We start from the raw sequence: 20,245 nt of genomic DNA on the forward strand, positions 1-20,245 counted from the left end.
ATATCTCCTCAGCCTTGGCAACCCTTTCTCCATTAGCATCTTTTCCTCAACATCTAGCATAGCATATCAATGGTTTGCTCCACTTGGGATCCATTAGAGTATGTCACACTCCATCCCTCAGCACTGCTCCCAGGAGAGACAGCGGTTGTTGGACAGTCCTTCACTAATTAAGCATCTGTCATATCACACACCTAGCATACTCAGTTTGATCATTTTCCTTTCCTTTCAGCATCCATCACGTTTGTTCTTAATTTGTGTTCTTGTCTGAGTTCATTTGTTAGTCATGTTCATACACACCATGTGTCTTCTTTGCAAGCCCTAGTGTGTCCCCACAAGCCAATCTATGAATAGAACTAAAACAAGAAGACAAAGTATGTTTATATTTTTTCAGCTTTGTCCAAGCACAAACCAACAAAAACAAACATAGGTGTGTTACAAACTGAACATGAGCTTAAGCATTCATCCTTTCAGCTAATTGTATCCATGTTCAAAATTAGAGTGCTACAAAAAACAATGTGCAAATGCATACCTAAGCTTTTGCAAGGTGGTTGTTGGAAAAGAAGAAAAATAACTGCAAGAGAGCATCAACACAAGGATATTTCAGGTTTGATATCCCAAGAACAACAGTCCTCATGAAAAAAACCACATTTGTATGAAAAATCAACAAGCAAATAATTACCAGCATATAATAACAAATACCAAGCTGCCAAGCGCCTATCAATTAAGCACACAAGCAGCAGCAATACACCCTACAGAAAGTTATTTAAGAAAGTTCTCATATATATCACTCATTAATGACTTCCAGCAAATAGTTTGGTACCACACAAGAGAAACCCAACATCATGTACCTTTCCAAAAAGCAATCCTTCACCATACCATGCTTCATAGCTTACACTTTTACGGCACTGCATATACCAGTAAACCATCTAGTATCATAGTATTACAGCAATTCAATTAGCTCGTTTAGCATACACTTGTAGCATGGTTTTAAAAAATTTTAACTAGCAAGAATTCAAGGATGCAAACCCAATACCAGAAGTGCAATGTGATGGCAAGGGATCACAATGACAAAGTCAATAGCATCAAATTGGCAGAATTAGCAATGTCATCTGAACTTTCTGTAGTACTCTAAAAACTGATCATGCATTGCTTTAGGAGCATGAGATCCTACCTAAAGCATCAAATCTTGCATGATCATCTTAAGGATCGCTACACTGGTTGACCTGCTTCAATATATGACACTCCATCTATCCAGATTATTGTGTAAAAGTTGATCTCAAATGTAATTTTGGCCACTTTTCTCCATAATGAGGCTCTCAACTATAGTCGAGATACCATAGCAGGGTCACTCACCATAGGAGCCAGGCATGACACTATTTTGACTCCGATACCTTAATTTGTATGGTACAGCTCACAATGACAGGCATTGTTGGATGACATCCATCCAATACAAACATAGCATTCCCCACCCTTTTTATTTGCACCCCCTAGACTGTCTCAGGCATTGCTTTCATTTTCATCTTTCCTACCATTGTATACACTTGATAAAATGTATCAATTGGAAACCATCTCATCAAATAAGAGGGGTTCACAGAACCACTTGACAGATCTGACAGTTGAGTCTTGACAATCTGATGTGAGCCTGACACGCTCACAATGTGACACAAGCCCTCTTTCATGTGCTGATGACCTAACTACCCTCTAAAATGCAACGCTTACTACTATGTTGACCCCCTAAAACATGACGCCTGACTGTTGCTGCCTTGTGACATTCACCTTCTCCATCTATCATTGACCATCCTGTCACTAGCTTCCACCATCCCTACCTGCCACAGCATCTCTGCCAGCTCCTGCCACACTGCCCAATAGTGTACTAGACATCCAACCCCACCACCCCAGTTGCAAGCCTCTCCTACCTCCAGCTGCACATCCCCTGTCTCCACCCCTACCCTGCCAACTCCTACCATACTTCTTGATAGCTTGCTCGATATCTAGCCCCGCCACCCTGGCCTCTGTATCTCCTGCCACCAGCCCAACAATTATCTTGCCCATCAACCCCTATCACCCAATCATCAACTCCTACCTTCCATTTCCAGCCACACATCCCCCATCTCCAACCCTACCCTGCCAACTGCTACCACACTTCTTCATAGACTGCTCAATATCTAGCCCAGCCACCCTGGCCTCTGTATCTCCTGCCACCAGCCCAACACCCAATCATCAACTCCTACCTTCCAGCCATCCTTCTCATACCAACTCTTTCCTTACTCAAGTACATGCCGAACAGCCCAAGGCCCCCTCTTGCAACCTCCCATATGCCTAGTGAAACCAGCCTTCCTCCTCGGATAGAGTGGTAAATAACCTGATTAAGCACTATTTATAGCAATTAACAAATTCACAAAACCAAAATGTACACTTTACCATATAATCTTGGGCACTGGACACCATGTTGGCCCCAAAACTACCACCCCTTTCTGTATTTCCTTAACTTAATTGAAGTTGATATATAATGGGATTCTCCCAATCCCTTTCGGCATTCCAACTCCCCTTGCTGTCCAAAATGACTAGCAAGTCTTCAATCTAATTTGCCCCTTGATTCTGGTAGTCAATTGGCCTTCACCTACTTTGACGGAGATGGAAAATGCCCCAAATTCATTGAATTGCTGGTCTCTCTACTTGAATTTGACTAAAAACAGCTTCAGCCCTATAGAATCCAAGTATTGGAGCTTCCAATTTTTGGCACGCTTCCCAAGGCCGTCGCTAAAACCTAATTTTTGCTACAAATATGGGTTTACGACAGAGAAATCTGAAATTTCTCAACCTCTGGTGATCCTATTTGACCATTAGATTGGCGTTAAGAATCATTAAACGCCACTCCTCTAGTGTAACCAATTGACACTTATGGCCAAATGAATGACCTAGGCCAACAATTGGCACCAGATACCACCAAGTACCTGTGCAGCATAACTTATAGTAGCTTTTGCCTTTAACATCCCGTGATTTCCTCGAGTCCCGCGCTCGTAAATTTACTCTAACCCCAGTTACACTTCACATGTGCAACATTTACTTAACCATGTGATTAAAAATTAATCCACATGTTAAGTGAGGTTTCAAAAATACATGTCCTCATGACACCTAGCCATCGAGAGCTATAGCCTTGCTCCCACACAACCAATGGCTACTACATCCCTTGCTCTAGCAGCATTGTTTTATGTGATACCTTCCACCCTTCCCCGTCACTCTTGCCTCCTCACAAGAGACCCCACAAGATCAACAGAACACAAAAAAATCAGCAACACAAGAACCCATGCAGCAACAAGGACAAAACCGAACTCTTGAGATAGTAACCGGTCCCTCTTCTACTGCTAGAAACTCCAGCGCAGTCCCCCACAACTAATACAAATCAAGCTTGATTCTAACATAGAGCTCGACAAAAGAGACAGAGTGGCAGCCTTAGAGGCATCATCTCTAGCATCCCAATTGATAGGTGGCAAACCCCCAATGGATGCATTGAAAGACATGATACAAGTAGCTATCACAAACACCGTTGAGAGGGTCACAAAAGTAGCCCCACTAGAGAAACAAGGTTTTAGGATTAACTTTAGCACACTAGAGCAATCTACAATGGCGCTTGCTATCAACCCATTGGACATGTAGATAGCAATTTCGTGTTTGACAAATTGATTAAGAGCAAGGATCACTCCATGCTTAAGGATGGTACAGCTATTACAATTCACTTATTGGACTTGATGAGTTCTCTTTGCTCCATTTATTCCAAATTGGCAAATCTTTGGAGTGCCATTCAGCAAGACATGACCTTTGCAGTAGCTAGGGCTGAGGGGCACCTCAAGCACCTATCCGTTAGGGTTATGGTCCCCACTAGTTCATTGGGTTCTATTCCTCAAGCCATCAAGATCCACTTGGTGTGCATGGGTTTCATGCTCCAAACAATATACTATACTCATCTCCCATGGCAACGATTCGTCTATAGGATGGTGAGCCACCCTACAACAAAGTGCCCCAAGTCTCAGCAAAGGAGACGAGTTGGTAGGCCTTGTCCAATCTCCTCTCAAGATGAGGGGAAAGGACCCATGTCTCATGGGGGGGTTGTGTGTGTGTGTGTTGTGGGGGGGGGGGGAGGGGGGAGGAGGAAGAGGAGGAGGAGGAGGAGGAGGGGGAAGGGGGGGATGGAAAGCAGCAAAGGAGACAAGCTGCTAGACAAAGGAGGAGACATAAATAGATACAAAAAGTGACATTGAGACGAGCAATGGCTTGAGAAACAATGGAAGAGTGGTTGGAGACCCCAAGCATGCTACTTACAGAGATGCAACAATAGATATACTATTGTCACCCGTGGGAGTAGAGACATTTGTGCTTGAACCTGCCCCTCCCACGATGCAAACAATAGGGGACAACTTGCTCAATCACTTGTGATGGCACAAACACCCTTAGTATTCGGCCCCATATCCGTGTACCATCTACTTGGGGTCGAGCACCCTACTCACACACCCCCCAAGCTGCCAACAACAGCTCTCAACACACCAATTGCACCTATCGTTGCAATTGCAGCCCATGCTTCCACCAACCGATTGATCTCTCAAGTCCCTGCCCTCAACAAGAGAGAGGTTTCTCTCAAGGAGAGAGGAGGATATGGTTTCACAAATACCAGCTACCCATCAGAGGGAGCGAGGGAGCAAGGACGAATTGGATACAAGTTCCGATGATTTTTTAGACTCTCTTGAGTTTCTCTCTTTGAGATTACACGATTGCAGCAGCGAGACAGGACAAAGTTTATACTAGGTGACAAAAGAGACAAGTATGGTCCCTGAACCATGTCAGTCTGAGAGACTCATGGAACATTTGAGGCTTTGGTAGACGATTGTTTCACCAAGGACAAGCCTCGTGAGAAACTCTTCATAGAGCACTCGTTGGAAAATCAGTGGACTTCCTTATATTACAAGAGCACTATCTCTCGAGAAAGAGGATATCCCACGACAGTGGGAAATTATTGCTTAAATGGAATCACACATATTGGGCTCCAAGATGTGGGCACCTCAAAGATCTAAGTAGGAGTTTATGTTTGTGTTAGCAAGCGTTGGCTGCATCCAAGATTGGGGCATCCTCGGCTCAGGGAGGGCCCTTAGCTGTCTGTGAGAGTGGATGGGCACCTAACTGTTGCTTATGTATCCCCCTAACAGCTAGCTGGATAGAAGTTCTGGACCACCCTCACAGTCTCCACCTCATGTTGATCATTGGATAGAAGATGGAGACCTTAGTACGGTGGAGGCTTTGGAGCAAGGGAAAATGCATTGATATTATCAGAGGAAAAGAGCATGTAGCCTGAGAGAAATTATTTTTCCACATCAAGGGGAAAGACCCCTAGTTCATGGCAGTATTTGGCAAATCAATTGGTTCTCTTCAACTCTCTGGAACAAACAATACAGTTGCAGCCAGGATCTTTCCTGGAATAGACTGGTTTTATGTGGATGACTGGGCCTATGACAGAAGGGGCTTAATGGGGATTGTTCCAAGGACCACTCTATCATACCATGCACCAATGCAGTTGGTTCTTATGGGGGGATTCAAAGGAATCGCTATCAGCATCAAAGTTCCTGTTCACCAGTACAATGATGAGGGCCTGAGGGAGCATATGACAAGAATTTGGGGCGCAAGGCCCTTCTCAGTTAGCAGGGCAGCTAGAGACTTGGATGAGAGCCTCCATGAGATTAGCTGTTTTTTCTGAGAAGAGGCTAGGAACAAGAGAGGGCCTCTTGGCGGCCCGGGGAACGGGGGGTTGGGGGGGGGGGGGGGGGTTTGGGTTTTTGGCACAAAGAGAGAGAGAGAGAGAGAGAGAGAGAGAAGCATGCTGATCGCGATGGCGCTGCCTGCTCGTGCCGCCCTGCCGATGGTCGTCTGACCTGTCGGCCCTGCCCGTCAGTCTTCGTCGTTTCACACTTCGACTCTTCCTGCGCCCGTCTGGCCCATCATGGGACCTGTCGTCGGTCGTCTGGCCCGTCGCCTCCGTCGCCTGACCCGTCCCACTGTCGCCTGCTTGAACTGCGGTCTCTGCGCCTGGTTCGCGTCCGTCCGCCCTGTGCGTCAGGGTTTCTGCCCACGCCTGATTCCTGCCCTGCGCCGCCGCCAACTCTCTAGTCCTGCCGTCGGACCTGGGCCCTGTTGAACGTCACCTCGTTCCTGCCCTGCTCCGTGCCCGCCCTGTGGTTCGCCCTCTTGCACTTGCACTGTCAGGGTTGTGCCATGTCACTCGCGTTATTGGGACAGGCCACGACTGAAGCCGCTAGTCCAGTGCAGGGCCTGTTTTGCCTAAGAGAGAGAGAGAGGCCTGTGTGTTTCTGCCTCCTGTGAGCTCTTCGCTCGGCCTTTGACCAGCATACGCAGTGGTACAATATGGCTGGTCTGGATCTGGCTTTTATAGACCAAACAGTGGTCGCTCTTGGTCCGGATTCTGACACTGAGGAACCAGAGGATATGGTTCCGTGCACAGAAGAGATGCCCCTTGGTCCTGACTTCCAGCCTGCGGGCAAACGCACCAAGCATACTTCGGAAGAGACAATGGATCGTCAGGATCATTCCTATGCTCAGGTTGCTTCTGATTCTGTGGACTCTCAGGATGTTGACTGGGAGCATTTGCTGGAGTTTGCCAACACTCTGCTTGGCGATTATGTTCAACATAATCAGGAAGTCTTTTCTGACTCTGCAAATGAAGATGTTTTGGAAGCCACTGTGGACCCGAAAAATGTCTTGCGCTCCTTTTCAGTGTTCTATGAACACGCTGTGATACTCTTCTTCACTGGCAGGATCCCACAGCTTTCCCGTATTCGCCAGTGGCTGCACAGTTTGCTTCAAGGGGAATGTGTTGAAGAGGTTTTTGTTGAGCCCCGAGGGTTTTTTGAGATGCTGCTGAAATCTGAGGCGCACTGTGCTGCTCTCCTGTCCAAACTGCCTTTGTTCTTTGATCGCCGTTTGGTCCATGTTGTGCCATGGCGCCCAATGGCAGATTTTCAGCGCCTGCTGCAACGTGAATGCCCTGTGTGGGTTGAAGTGGAAAATTGTCCGGCTGTCTATTAGCCACTATTAAAGGACGCCATGGCCGCTTTGGGCACTGTTCTGGTCCCCCCAAGCCTAAGGACCGTGAATCGCAACCGTTTGTGTATGTTATGGGACACTGCTAGGAAAAGGCCTGCTTGGTTACGTCTTAATTGCTCTGGCATGCATCCTTTACACTTTCCTTTGAAATGGGACAACTTTGCAGGACATTGCTTTTCCTGTGGAAAATTGGGGCATTTTATGGCTAAAAAACCCAGAGAAGCACCACACTTCAGAAGCTGAGCATGTTGCACTATCCATGGAAGATATGGTATGTGTTACTCCGTCGCAGGATGCCACCCAGCCACCTCAAGGTTTGGATAAAGATAAACAACAGGTTTCGGGTTTGGATTCCCGTGGCAATGATTGGGTCGATGTACGCGCAAAAAAAGGCAACAGGCTTGTTGCTGGCATGGTGGATACTGTGCCTACTGTCCCACAAGATTCCATGAGTACTTATATGTGCAGGAAAAAAATGTTGGCTTCAGAGCACTCTGCTCCTACTATGGCTTCCTCTGCTCCCCGTCAACAGCCCACTAGGAGAGTGTATTCGAATGGTCCAAAGGGTCCACCTGCTAAGCTGCCTTTTGATACTAGAGGTAACGTCATCACCCCATGGGATCGTCGTTATCCCCGTTCCATCCCCAAGACAACGGATATGCCATCTACCTCCAAATCTGGCCGTCAGAACTCTTTTGCCGTATTGGCTGATTTTTTGGATGAGGGAGTCCTGAACATTCTTGCAAAAAATGTCAAATCGAGGCAAGTTGTGCCTCGTACCTGATTTTCTTTTGAATACACATAAAAATAGTCACGTGGAATGTGCGAGGAATTTGTTCTCGCCACAAGCAACATGCCATGTGGACTGTATTGCATGAGAATCAGTGGGATGTCTTGTGTGTTGTTGAGCACAAGAGTCACGGTGAAGCAGGAAAAGTTGTGGATTGCCATGGCTTTCGTTTGTTCTATACAGGGACACATGCCATGCATTATTCTGGTGTGCTCATGATTGTACATGAAAAATATCAGCCTGTTCTTATTAAAAATGATGTACATGGCCGCTTTGTGATGATTGAAATTTTATTTTAAGGAGAGATCTTATGGTTACTTGGCCTCTATGCTCCGAATGATCCTCTATCTCGCCGGGAGCTTTGGCATACTTTGCAAACTTCTTTGTCACTTGGCAGAAGGGGTTTTTTTATGGGGGATTTCAATATGTGTGTCGATTCTTCGCAGTCCACATCGGAGCATTCGGTAATGGATGCGCCGGAAAGTCGTAGGTGGCATGAGTTGGCTCTTGCCATTCTTAAGCAAGATCTCTAGTCTTGGTTACACCCTTCTTCTACAGGGTTTACTTTCCATTCTGCCCAGTATGCAACAACATGGTCGCGGTGGACCGCATATACGTCATGCAGAATGATGATTTCCTTCCTGAGATGCTTGAAATGAAAGTGTTGTAGCAATATGCCTTGTCAGACCATTTCCCTCTACAGCTTGAGCTGCTTGCACAACCCATTGCACCTTTTAAGCAATTTCTGGAGAGACTCCCTTTGCGTTTCAACTCGTCTTATTTGAAGCATGCAATCTTTCAGGGCTACATGCAGCAATTGATTGATAGATTCTTATTGGACTTCTCCTCTCAGGGCACTGCTTCGTTTGAACGATTGCTCTCTAATGTACAGCGGGTTGCTAGGCAGTATGGGATCCATCATGCCTCTCTTTGTCGGCGGCGTCGACAAGCAGTGGAGGACCTGCTGGCTTTGGTTCGTTCTCTGCTGGTGGACACTCCAGATGATGAATTTCTACTGTCCCTGGCAATGCGTGTGGCTGATCTTATTAAAGAGTTTCACTTAAAATCATATCAACAGGCCAAATTGCAACATCTAACGGAGACTTTGCAAGATAGTGCTTGTCAGACTCAAGTTCTTTCGAGCTCTCCATGCTTCTCCTGCTCGAGAGAATATGACTAGACTCCAGGATGTAGAAGGTCAAATGGTCCATGATCCGCAGACTATTGTGAATATGTGTAGGAATTATTTCCTCGACCTTCTTGGTTCCACTTCTCCACCTTCAGGCCAAATTACTCATACCCATTCAGTTTTTTATGATATGGTCCACAATTAGGTTCCGCAAGACATGCAAGCTTCTATGGAGTCAGATATTTGTGAGGCGAAGGTTATGGATGTTCTGTTATACTTGCCCAAGGATAAAAGTCCTGGTTGGGATGGTCTCACCAATGAGTTCTTTGAGCTTTTTGCTACCCAACTGGCAAAACCATTGACGGCTTTGTTTCAGTAGGTGTGGGAAACGGGGATCATGCCTGTCTCATGGAAAGGACTTATTAAACTGCTTCCAAAAGTTCCTTCGCCGTCTATGTTGACACATTGGCGCCCAATCTCTTTGATGGGTTCTATGTATAAAATCTTTTCCAAAGTTATGGCGAATCGGCTCCATAAGCATCTTCCTGCCATTGTGCATCCTCTCCAATATGGTTTCATTAAGGGCCGAAACATTCTGCACAATGTATTAAATGCGCAACTGGCGATTGATTATACAAGGCATTCTAATCAGGAGGTCGTACTGATTCAATTGGACTTGGAAAAGGCTTTTGATTATCTGGACTGGTCTTTCATTGCAGAACTTATGTCTGCTATGGGCTTTGGTGCTCGAATGTCTCGTGTTATTTACACCATCAGTGCTGCGGCGTCTTCGCGAGTTATGCTGAATGGAGGCATTACCGAGCCATTTTTCCTTGCTCGCTCTGTCAGACAAGGGTGCCCTTTGAGTCCTCTCTTCTTTGCCCTTGCGACTCATCCAGTTGTTTCGATGTTATCTCATATGGCAGCTTCTACTCAGTTGGCTAGATTGTCGCTTCCTTCTGGACAGCACTTCATTAGTCAATCCTTAGCTGATGACAGCTTTATGATTCTGCGTGCGGACAAGGATAACCTTCGCAAAGCACTAGATGTTTGGGCTCTCTTTGATCAGGCTTCTGGTCTTCGCATCAATACTTTGAAATCAACCATTCTCAACTGCACGGAGTCGGACTTGTAGTCATTGGGCTAGCAGGGTATGGTTGTTCCCCGTGGCTCCATTGTCAGGTATCTTGGGTACCCTTTGGGTGTTGATATTCCCCAAAAGCAACTACTACAGTGGATTTCACACAAGCTGGTGGCTAAGTTTCTGTATTGGAAGTCTCAGGCCTGGCCCTTCCATGTTCGCCTCAAAGAAGCCCAGACAATTATGTTGCCAATGCTCACATATTTCTTGCCATTGCTGCCCTGGACTACTACTACACTGAATGCTCTTACTCTGTCTATTCGTTTCATGTTGTGGAAGAAGGATTCCTTGCATGCAGGCATTTCCTGGATTTCTTGGTCGCATACATGCACCCCCAAACGCATGGGTGGACGGGCTATTTTAGATGCCCGAACTCATATGCTGGCGCTCCGTTGGTCTCTTTTCCGCGCCATGTGCTCGGATCATCACCCATGGGTCGTTATAGCCCGTTATTTTCTTGAGGATCACGGGCTTCTGCATGGAAATACCCAAATCTGGAGTTCTTGGTGGTATGTTCTTAATGCGGATTCTCGGTTCTCCAGTCCTTCTTCATCTCTGCTTGCCCATTTGGTATGTTCCTGGAGACTAGTCCTCCGGAAGGCTCAGTGGCATCCAGCGGAGGATCGCTTGGCTACTAATTCTTTTCAATTGGAATTGTTGGTAGTCTCGCGGTTACTTTCGTGGGAAGGTAAACATGAGCTTCGATCAAAATTCAACCGCATGACACGTTTGGGCTTAACTTCAGTCACGGATGCCACCCTTACCAGTCGCAATGTGTTGATATCCTTTCATACAGCCAGGAGGCTTTTCAGGATCCCTCGTGATTACAGGCATTTATGGGAACAACTTTTGATGGTGCCCCAGAGCAGACAATCCTTTCCTGCCCTTGCTTCGGATTGTCCCTGGCAGGACTGGGACTTTGCAGGCAGGCTACATTTAGAAAAGGCTTCAGCTAACCAGGTGTATCATCTTCTGATTAAAGATCATCAATGGCTGGTTACTAAAGCTAATACTCTACGGGATTGCATAAATCCCGCTCATGGTAGAGGGCAACTGTGATGGAGGGCTGGCTGAACAAGACACCCTTCAAATATAAGGTCTTTCTTTGGAGGGTGATGATTGGTGGTCTTCCGCTTGCTTCAGCTCTTTCCAAGCGTCGAATCTTCAACAGCACTTGTTTCTTTTGCACCACCAATGTGGAATCTGCCCGTCACCGATTTCTTTCTTGCCCCATTGCTAAGAAAATCTGGTCATTCTTGTCAGCCGTTTAGCGAGCAGTGGTTGGTTTCTCGCTACGCCCGTTTGATTGGGTTTTTGTGCAACCCAAATACCCCACGCCGACATAGCCACATATGAAGATCGTGTTTCACTTTCTTCGATATTGGGGCTGTTGGCATAACTGGACCATTCGGAATGCTTTTCTTTTTGATTCCGCCTATAATGTTTAGCAGCATATTGCTAGGCTTAAGGGTCTCTTGTATTGGCAGATGGATCTTCTCCGGCACTCTGACATGCTCTCTCAGGAGGACTTACGTCCCTGGCATATGGCAATTTCCTCTGCGTCTTTACCATGACTTTGTAACTCTTAGTTCGGCTGGTTATTGTAGAGAGACAGTATGTTCTTTACACACGATGGGATAGAGCCATCGTGTATCTTATAATCATGTAAACTTGTACTTTTCATAATTAATACAATTACCTTTTACGGAAAAAAAAAAGAGAGAGAGAAGCATGCTGCAGTTCAAGGGTGCAGGCCAGGGCAGCAGCGTGCTACAGGTACAAGTCAAAACCTACAACAGGACACAGACCAAGGGTAGTATAGGTCACGACCTGTGACAGGGACGCACACCGGGCCACGACCTATAACAGGGTACACAACTGGGGAAGACAAGCAGTTGTGACCCTGTAGGCTGTCATGAACTGCAGACTGTTGCAACCCTGCAAAAGTGTGTAGAAAGAAAGAAAGAAAGACATTTTAACATCCAATGTGGCCTATGAGACAAAATCTAGAGTACATCCATGTCTAATGTCATCTCATCAATAAGGTAAAGATAACATTAAAAATAAGTGGGCGGCCTATGAAACCATGTTGAGAATAACTATACAATGGGACTATACTAGGGTTGAACCATGTGTAGTGTTGTCCCATCGGTAGAAAAGAAAAGACAAGAAAAGGAGAACCAGATCTGATAGAACCATGTACAAAAAGGTGGTGGAGACTATAAGCTATAGCTGATCTCAAGATCTGCACATAATCTCAGCCATGATGCGGTCCCTAGCTACTTCACTGATATGCCTGGTGGTGAGTCTTCGGTGTCTCGTGATAATGGCTCTAATCTGACTAAGGTGCGGCCTCCTTAGACATGGTCCTGGTAGATGGGGTCGTTGTGCTCAATGAAGGGAAATGGCTCTATCCAATGTGACTCCACGGTGTGGCATGTAAGGTGTCTAGCAAGATAGCTCTATCTCTGCTAGGCTACCAGAGATAGCTCTATCTCTGCTAGGCTAGCAATGTCAGTAGGGTCAGGTCTACAGAAAAATTCTGTCACTTCTCTTTGTGTGGGCCCCTCTCGATGAGATGGCCTCCTGTCTCGCAGTAGTGCTATGCCCTGCCTCTGGAGCTCCAAACTCCAGTCCTTCATGCAATCATACCGGCCTTCAAGCAGCCAGAGCAGACTTTGCTGTAGTGCAGTTGTGACCCTACATCCCTGCACACACAGGCAGAGACACAAAGTCTCTGTAGTCTTGCTGAGCCTTCCAGGATTTCGTGAAAGGGTTGCAGCTTCAGGTCAGCTTGTGTTCTTCCTGAGTGTGGTTTGTTTTGGGTTGCTTCGGGCATCGATACATAGGCATTTGGTGGTATTGATATGGATTTTCTTGATCAGTAAATTCGAGAAGAGGGAAAAAAAGGCTTGGTAGACTCTGATATTGAGATTTCAGCCGAGGATTTTCATGAGCTAGCAAAAGCAAATGAGATGGATAAACACCGCAAGTTGGAGACTAATCCTCCCATTTCAAGTGCTTTGGAGATGCCTTAGCAAGGTGTATGTATTCCCCACTTGCAAATAGATGAGTCTTTTAAGTATATGCTTGCAAATGCTAACAATCTCATGATAACTATGTGCATGCAAATAAGGAAAAGCAAACTCTTTACCAAATGTTGATCATGTACTGGCTGCCTTGGGGATAGATATAGTGTTGCAGCAGATTTCACGGAAGGACTTCCTTAATTACCCATTTCAGAGTATGGCTGCAGCTAATGCCTTTAAGTGATGATGAGCATCAGAATGGTGATAATGGGCATGTGCAAGCTCCTCTTGTTGAGATCTATGATGGACTGAAAAGGTTCTTTGAGGTCCTCTTTCATACTTTAATGCTCGTGCATAGATAATGAAGTGTATCCCTCTATTTTTGAATGGTCAATTGGTTCATGTGATTCTAAAGGCCCATGGATGAATTTCAAGATATTCTTAGGCAAGCATGTCCAATTTGGGTGGAAGTGGTTAATTTCCTTTCTCATCTTTGACAGCTCCTTCCTCTAGTTTTGAGATCTCTTGGACAGGTTTTGGTGGAGCCTCATTTAGCTCCCCATAACAAAAATAAAGCTTGCTTGCTTTGGGATGCGAAAAAACCTCGCCTTTATAAAATTCGGTTAGAGGCTCCAAGGTTGCATGTATTGGTTTATGAGCTGAAATGGGGGACTTTTTCTGAACATTGTTTAAGATGTGGCAGATTGGGCCATTTTGTTTATGAATGTCATCAAAGTCCTAAGGTTTAACAATGTTCTCTGGATCTTGAGGTGGATATGTAGGAGTGCAAGCCTCAAGATGTGTCCCTGCAGCAATGTGTTTCTACCCCTGTACCTCCTAGTCAACATGGAAATGGAAATAAAGATTCGCTTTTGGCTAGGCTTGAGGGTCAGCCACATCTTGCTTGTCAGCAGCAAGCATCTAAGGATGCTCCTTGGGTCATGGTAGTTAGACACCAGGCTTGTCAAGAACCCCATTTGACCCCTGTGGATCTACACATCCAGCTTTTAATAATGTCACTTAGACTTTCCAATGCAAGGGCAAGGGATTTTATTCTAGGCCCCAGTCATCTCAACTGCTTGCAGCTGGAGTAGCTGATAAAGATGCTTTTGATTCTGCATTGAGATTTGATGCTCGCAGGAGATTGTTGCCCCCTCATGATGCTTTTTTAAATCAACAGCAGCAATTCCCTTCTCACGTATCGATTGCTGGTTTGCAAAGGATTGTAGTGAAATGGAGAGATTTCAAGCCACTAAGTGTGTGGATGTAAAAAAAAAGCAGTGATTCAATAGTTCTTCCCTCTCCCCCTCCCCCCCCCCTCCCCCCCCCCCCCCCGCCCCCGCGGGTTTTGTTCATCATGAGAATTGCTTTATGGAATGTAAAAGGGGTTTCGTTGGCAACAAGCAGTAAGCAATACAGATTGTGGAGGATTGTTTTGCTGGTACAGCGTTCTTTACTGGCTGAGTCCTGCATAAATCTGGAGTTATGTTGATTGTTCATTCTTCATTGCAGCCATTATTGGTTCGTCGGGATCTTCAGGGCAGATTTATGATTGTGGAGATCATGTATGAAGAGCAAATTGATCTGTTGTGCAGAAATTTGAGCAGAAGGCCACAGATTATTACACTACCCTGCTGAACTCAATGATTAGACCTTTGCGTTTTCAGAGAAGTAGAGAGATTATGTGGTAGAGTACCAAGATGGTGGTTACAAAGAGTATGACTAGACATCTGATGGTCCCCTTTTCTAAACAGGAGCTTGCAGAGGCTTTACTAGCATTTTCCTCAAGAAAGGCCAAGTGGATGATGGGAAGGACAGGGCCTTCTTCTGAGCTACTAGTACATGGTAAATACAAGACTTCTCACAGCATTTCAGAAGATTACAATATCAGGAGATATAGGACAGAGGCTATCTGGCAAATCAATTCACCTCATACCCAAAAGGCACCGAGATAGATTGGATATTACTCAATGAGGACCAATCGCTTCACTTGGAATAGAGTATAAAATCCTTGCTAATGTGATCAATCTCAGATTCTCTCTTTTGATGCCAGACCTCATTCACCCCATCAATATAGATTTTGTTTGGGAGTGCAACAATCTTGGACAATATCTTTACCTTTTTGGAATCCATAGCTCTTGCAAGATCCAGAAGATACGACAGCTCATGAAGGGCAGCATGCTCAGGATGGGTTTTCCAAAGTAGTTCAGAGGTGTAACGCCTCTTTATTCCTTAGCTTAAAGCTAGGTTCTTATTGGTGGTACTAGATGTGGCAGATTTAGCATTTAGAGGTCATTGAAACAAGGATGCCCTATGCAACATGCAAGGAAGAAATTAATTCAACTATCAAAAAGGGAATGCAAATGCAATCATCACCAAAACTAGACACAATGAAGGCTAAAATGCAAAAAACCACAAAAGCATGCACAATAGAAATCTTGGAATTAAAAGAGGCATTGAATGCATACAAGAAACAAAAAGTGAAGGTACAAGGGGAAGCGCCAACTAGGCCAGAGCTAAAAAGAGAGATGGAGGGAATGAAGAAGAACATGCATACATGGGGAGATATAGTGGAAGGAACAAAGAAAAGGATAGAAAATGTGAAAATTGTTATGCAGGAAAAAAAGCTCTATGGATAGAAGTGATCAAGGAGCACAGAGGGAGAGAGAATAAAGTGGAAACAATAAATGATACACTTGAGGAAGACGCCAAAAGGAAGATACATATACTTCATGTATGAGTTGTGGGGTGGGTTAAACAAGGCATCACACACACGAGGATGCAAAGTCGCCAACAAAATGGGGGTAGAAGAGGTGCCCACTATAGATGCATGACACATTGGTAAAGATGGGGATACTAAGGATAGATACTAGTCCCATTTAGAGAAAGGCTCCAAGATCGAGTCCATGTGGTGCATGGAGATATAGAAGTGAAGTACATGTGGATCAGACTGCACATAGATACACCTAGGGACATCTATATTGTAGTATGTTACTTCCCCCAAGCATACTCTAGATTCACCACTAGAAAGAAATCTGGAATGCATCAATTTATTAGGATATCATGAGATTCATGAGAATTGGGAATGTACTATTAACAAAGACTTAGATGGCCACATAGGAAATAGTCATTTTGCTTTTTATGAGACGCATAATGAGATGTTCCAAGGGCTTGCATTGGATTTGGTGGGGTTACTTAGATCAACCCAAGATAGAGAGTTGATAGAATATGAAACGCAACTATTGGCATTAGGGAGTGCACATACTCACATTGGCTAGGATCAAATGGTTTTACATGCTAGAACAATAGGAAGAGAGCAAGTATTATGAATTACTTGATTGGTTCACCAAGCTTGATATTTAATATCAAGAGTTTTCATATCTCAGGCAAACCAATTGGCTTAGCAATGGACCATGCTATTTTGACATTCATAGTGGCATGTGGTCACATATACGAGACATAGCCATATGTAGCTACATTCCCACATTATGAATTTATGGAAACAACCTCTATTAAGCTAAAAGAGATGTATTACACATTAAATCTTCATTAGCACATTAAAACAGCCCCAAAACTCAAATTTTACCAGAGTTTCTATGTCCCATGAGCAAAACACCCAAACTTTGGGAGGATCCACATATGTAAACAGGAGGCAGCCTGGGCACTCAATTCATCCCTTTCTTTGCACGTTACCACAATTCTCCCTAGCCTCCATCCATCAAGCACCTCATTTAGCTAGATGCCATGGTCATCTCCAACTATCACCCTCAAGCTTGGAGACTTCTACCGGTTGCATTTTGCCAAACTTCCACGGAAATACTTCAATTTTGTGCAATAAGTAATCTCACAGTCTACTATACCCACTTTCTATGAGTTTTAGGGCTGACTACTATGCTACACACGGCTCTTTGACCATGCAACTCTCATACCTTTAGAGGGGACTCTTGTGTCCGCTTCTCTGAAGGAAAGAAAGGAAAGGGCAAGAAGGACCAAAATCAAGATCAAAAATCTAGTGAGTCACGAGGGAACACCAATCACAACTCAAACCAGGATAGCAAAATGTACCCAAGAAAAGAAGGTATTGCCAACACTGTCGACTAACAGGCCATTTTGACAATAATTGACCAAAGACAAAAGGCACACAACCAAAGGAACCCCCTACTCAGATCCCCAACAATCACAAGGTAACCCTCCACATTGGAGACGAGGCAATGGAAACCAATAAAATCAAGGGCAGTGGACATCTCATAGTCACTCTGCCTCCAATCAACTATCATGGTTTGCACTCTTCTCAATCCCTGAGGGGATGTCAGACTAGTCTGCAAGACCTTCAATGGACTTCAATTCTCAATCCACCTCATCTCTATAGAGTCATCACAAGTTGAGAGCTTGGTCCACATTTGTGAGTTGCCCAATTAGATAAGGCTTCTGCAGAAGCCCACCTACACAACCTTGTGGCCATGCAATCGTATGGATTGTGGACAATGGTGCCACACATTATATAACCCGCTTAATGACATATTCATCTCTTGTGGCCCTGCAGTTGGGAATATTTGATGTGGTAACTGTGAGATCCGGCTATGGAGGAGAGAGAAATGAGAGACAGTAGATAGTGATAGTGATAGTGTGAGCTCAAGAGAGTGTATTAACTCAAGCAAGAATGATAGAATGAAAATATACAATGAACATGCAATGAAGGTCTAAGGTTGACCTAGCTGACCTTCCACACCCTAACTAGAGTTAAATTGACTAACTCTAGGGCCTAATGTCACCACATTAAAGTCGTAAGTGTCCACACCACACTTTGATACTTAAAGAAGTATCCATACACCACACAAATTACATTGGATACTGCCTAGAATTGGCAAATTCTACCACTCCCCTACAGTGCCAATGTGATAAAGTACAAGGATCATCAATCACCAAAGGGTAATAATTTCAAGGACTTGCAAAAAGTCTCAAACTTCTCACATGGTAAAGTCTTGGTGAAAACATCTACAACATTTTCCTTTGTGGGAGCATACATCAAGTTGATCTCTCCTACATAAGATCTCTCTCTAACATAATGATAATGAATTTCAATGTTCAATGTGAGCATGACACACAGGATTTCGTGCTACTGCAATAGCACTCTGACTGTCCAAGAGAATGGGTGTATGACCCTCCAATAAAATTTATAGATCATCTAACAACTTGTGCAGCCATATACATTCCATTGTTGCTATGAAGGCTGCCATGTATTCAGCCTCACAAGACGAGGTAACCACAGTACTAACCTTCAACAAGTTTCATATGAACAAACAGCATAAAGTAACAGTCTAAAAGGACTAGCCTTTTTTATTCTTATTTTTTTCAAGTACATCAGCATATGGCCAACCATACCTTCAGAAATTCAAACACTTCTTTAAAATAGAAGACAATCAACAAAATACCTTCAATCTAACATGAAAGGCCAAAGCCTCATATGATTTTAAGAATTCATAACCTTCTTACTTTCAACCGGTTTCTTTACAGCTTTTCATTCTTTTCTCTCTTAAAAGCCACATTAATATGAAAGCATATTAATTAAATAATACAAAAAACTCACCTCATTCTCTTCAAGACCCAGCCCATGGTACAAACAAATACATTTGTTTACATGAAGAAAGAAAAGTAACCTTTATGCACAGCAGAACACCCAAGCTGAGAAATGCTTGTAGCTCCTAGAAAGAACAAAAAAAAAGCATCAAATATCCATCCCTCCCTTCCTCAAACTAAGCATTGTAGAGATTAGAGATACTTGGACTTGCTAGTGATGGAAATATGTGGCTGCAAAAAGGATGATCTTCCAATTGAAGTGAGAAAGTCATGCAAGATATGTCATTGCCATTCAATGGAATCATTGCTGATATGAGGAAACAAGAAAATAAACACCAAAACGGTCTACAACACCAAAAGAATTAAATTGTGAGTCAAAATCTTTTCTGCATAAGGAGAAACCCTTAAGACAATTCAACAGAGATGAGGTGCACTTTGTGGACATTAAGCCACCTATGTTGACCTGTTGCATGCACTGAAATGTTGTAATCTAGAGTGACATTATGTCCTATGTTGGCAAAGTCCCACCTATATTGAACAAAGGAATGCATTGGAATGTTATATGCTACAATGATGTTATGTATTCTGTGGCCACCTCTTGACCATAGCAGCCAAAAACGTCAGAAACATTTAGAAACAAAATGTCAGAAACGTGTTTCATAAGTTTTTTTCAAGAGGGGGTAAAATAAGAAACGCGGGTTTTCTATATAGGAATTTTTAATAAGTTTGACTAGGGAAAGAGGTTCTAAACCTCTATGGAACTCTCTCTTAAACAAAGAATGGCTAATTGAGCTTGAATGATAATAGAGTCAATTGAGAATAATACATTATAGTTATATATCCATGATCCATTTCCATTATTGACTTGTCACTTATATCAAAGTTAGTCTTTAGACAAGCTATACTATGGTTTAGAACTCAAACATTATGATTCATACATATCATACAAAGAAAATTAAAATTAACATGTAAATAGTCTATCTATAATATGGACTAAGTCAAGTTGCAACATCATGATTCTCATTTCAAAACAAAGCTGACAAAATGTCAAAATCGAGAATGAATCATAATATATCATAAATAACTCATAAATGAGACTAAAGTCTTATAATATTCAAATCTCAAGACAAGAATAGATACTAGATTGACAAAGTCCAATAACTAAACAAAATCACAAAAAAATTAGTCTCTCATCCAAAATCTTGAGCCCTCGCGAGTCATTACACATTATCATCATCATGTTTAACATTGCCCAATAGTTTTTGTCAAAAAATCCATGTTTTGGGCTCCAACCCACCAAAAGAATAAAAATAAAATAAAAACGCCCACGTTTTTTACTCTTAGAAATGTTTCGTACTTTAAGAAACGTTTCGTAAGTTTCAAATTCAAAACCTATCGAAGTACTAAAATTGAAGTCATGGTAAGGACGTATATATAAGATGCACGTCAATTATGTACTGTGTGCAAAACAA

General features: G+C 43.7%; 1 protein-coding gene across 7 annotated transcripts in view; it reads right to left on the bottom strand.

The window, feature by feature from the left end:
- LOC148041610 (Thioredoxin superfamily protein) overlaps positions 1-20,245 on the bottom strand; it is a 124,147-nt gene that overhangs the window by 18,600 nt on the left and 85,302 nt on the right. For 3 of the 7 annotated variants that reach the window (XM_087680928.1, XM_087680924.1, XM_087680937.1), the window contains 4 exons: positions 18,854-18,898; positions 849-905; positions 680-749; positions 530-571 (listed from right to left, as the gene is read on the bottom strand). In XM_087680928.1, coding sequence (XP_087537054.1) covers positions 530-571; positions 680-749; positions 849-905; positions 18,854-18,898 — 214 coding nt within the window. Of the gene's footprint in view, positions 1-529; positions 572-679; positions 750-848; positions 927-18,853; positions 18,899-20,245 lie in introns of all 7 variants that reach the window. The other 4 variants (XM_087680921.1, XM_087680916.1, XM_087680934.1 and 1 more) reach the window with 2 other exon arrangements.

This window comes from Lygodium microphyllum, chromosome 1, assembly GCF_053477565.2.
Source record: "Lygodium microphyllum isolate KBCC chromosome 1, Lygodium_microphyllum_v1.1.10, whole genome shotgun sequence".
Lineage (NCBI taxonomy): Eukaryota > Viridiplantae > Streptophyta > Polypodiopsida > Schizaeales > Lygodiaceae > Lygodium > Lygodium microphyllum.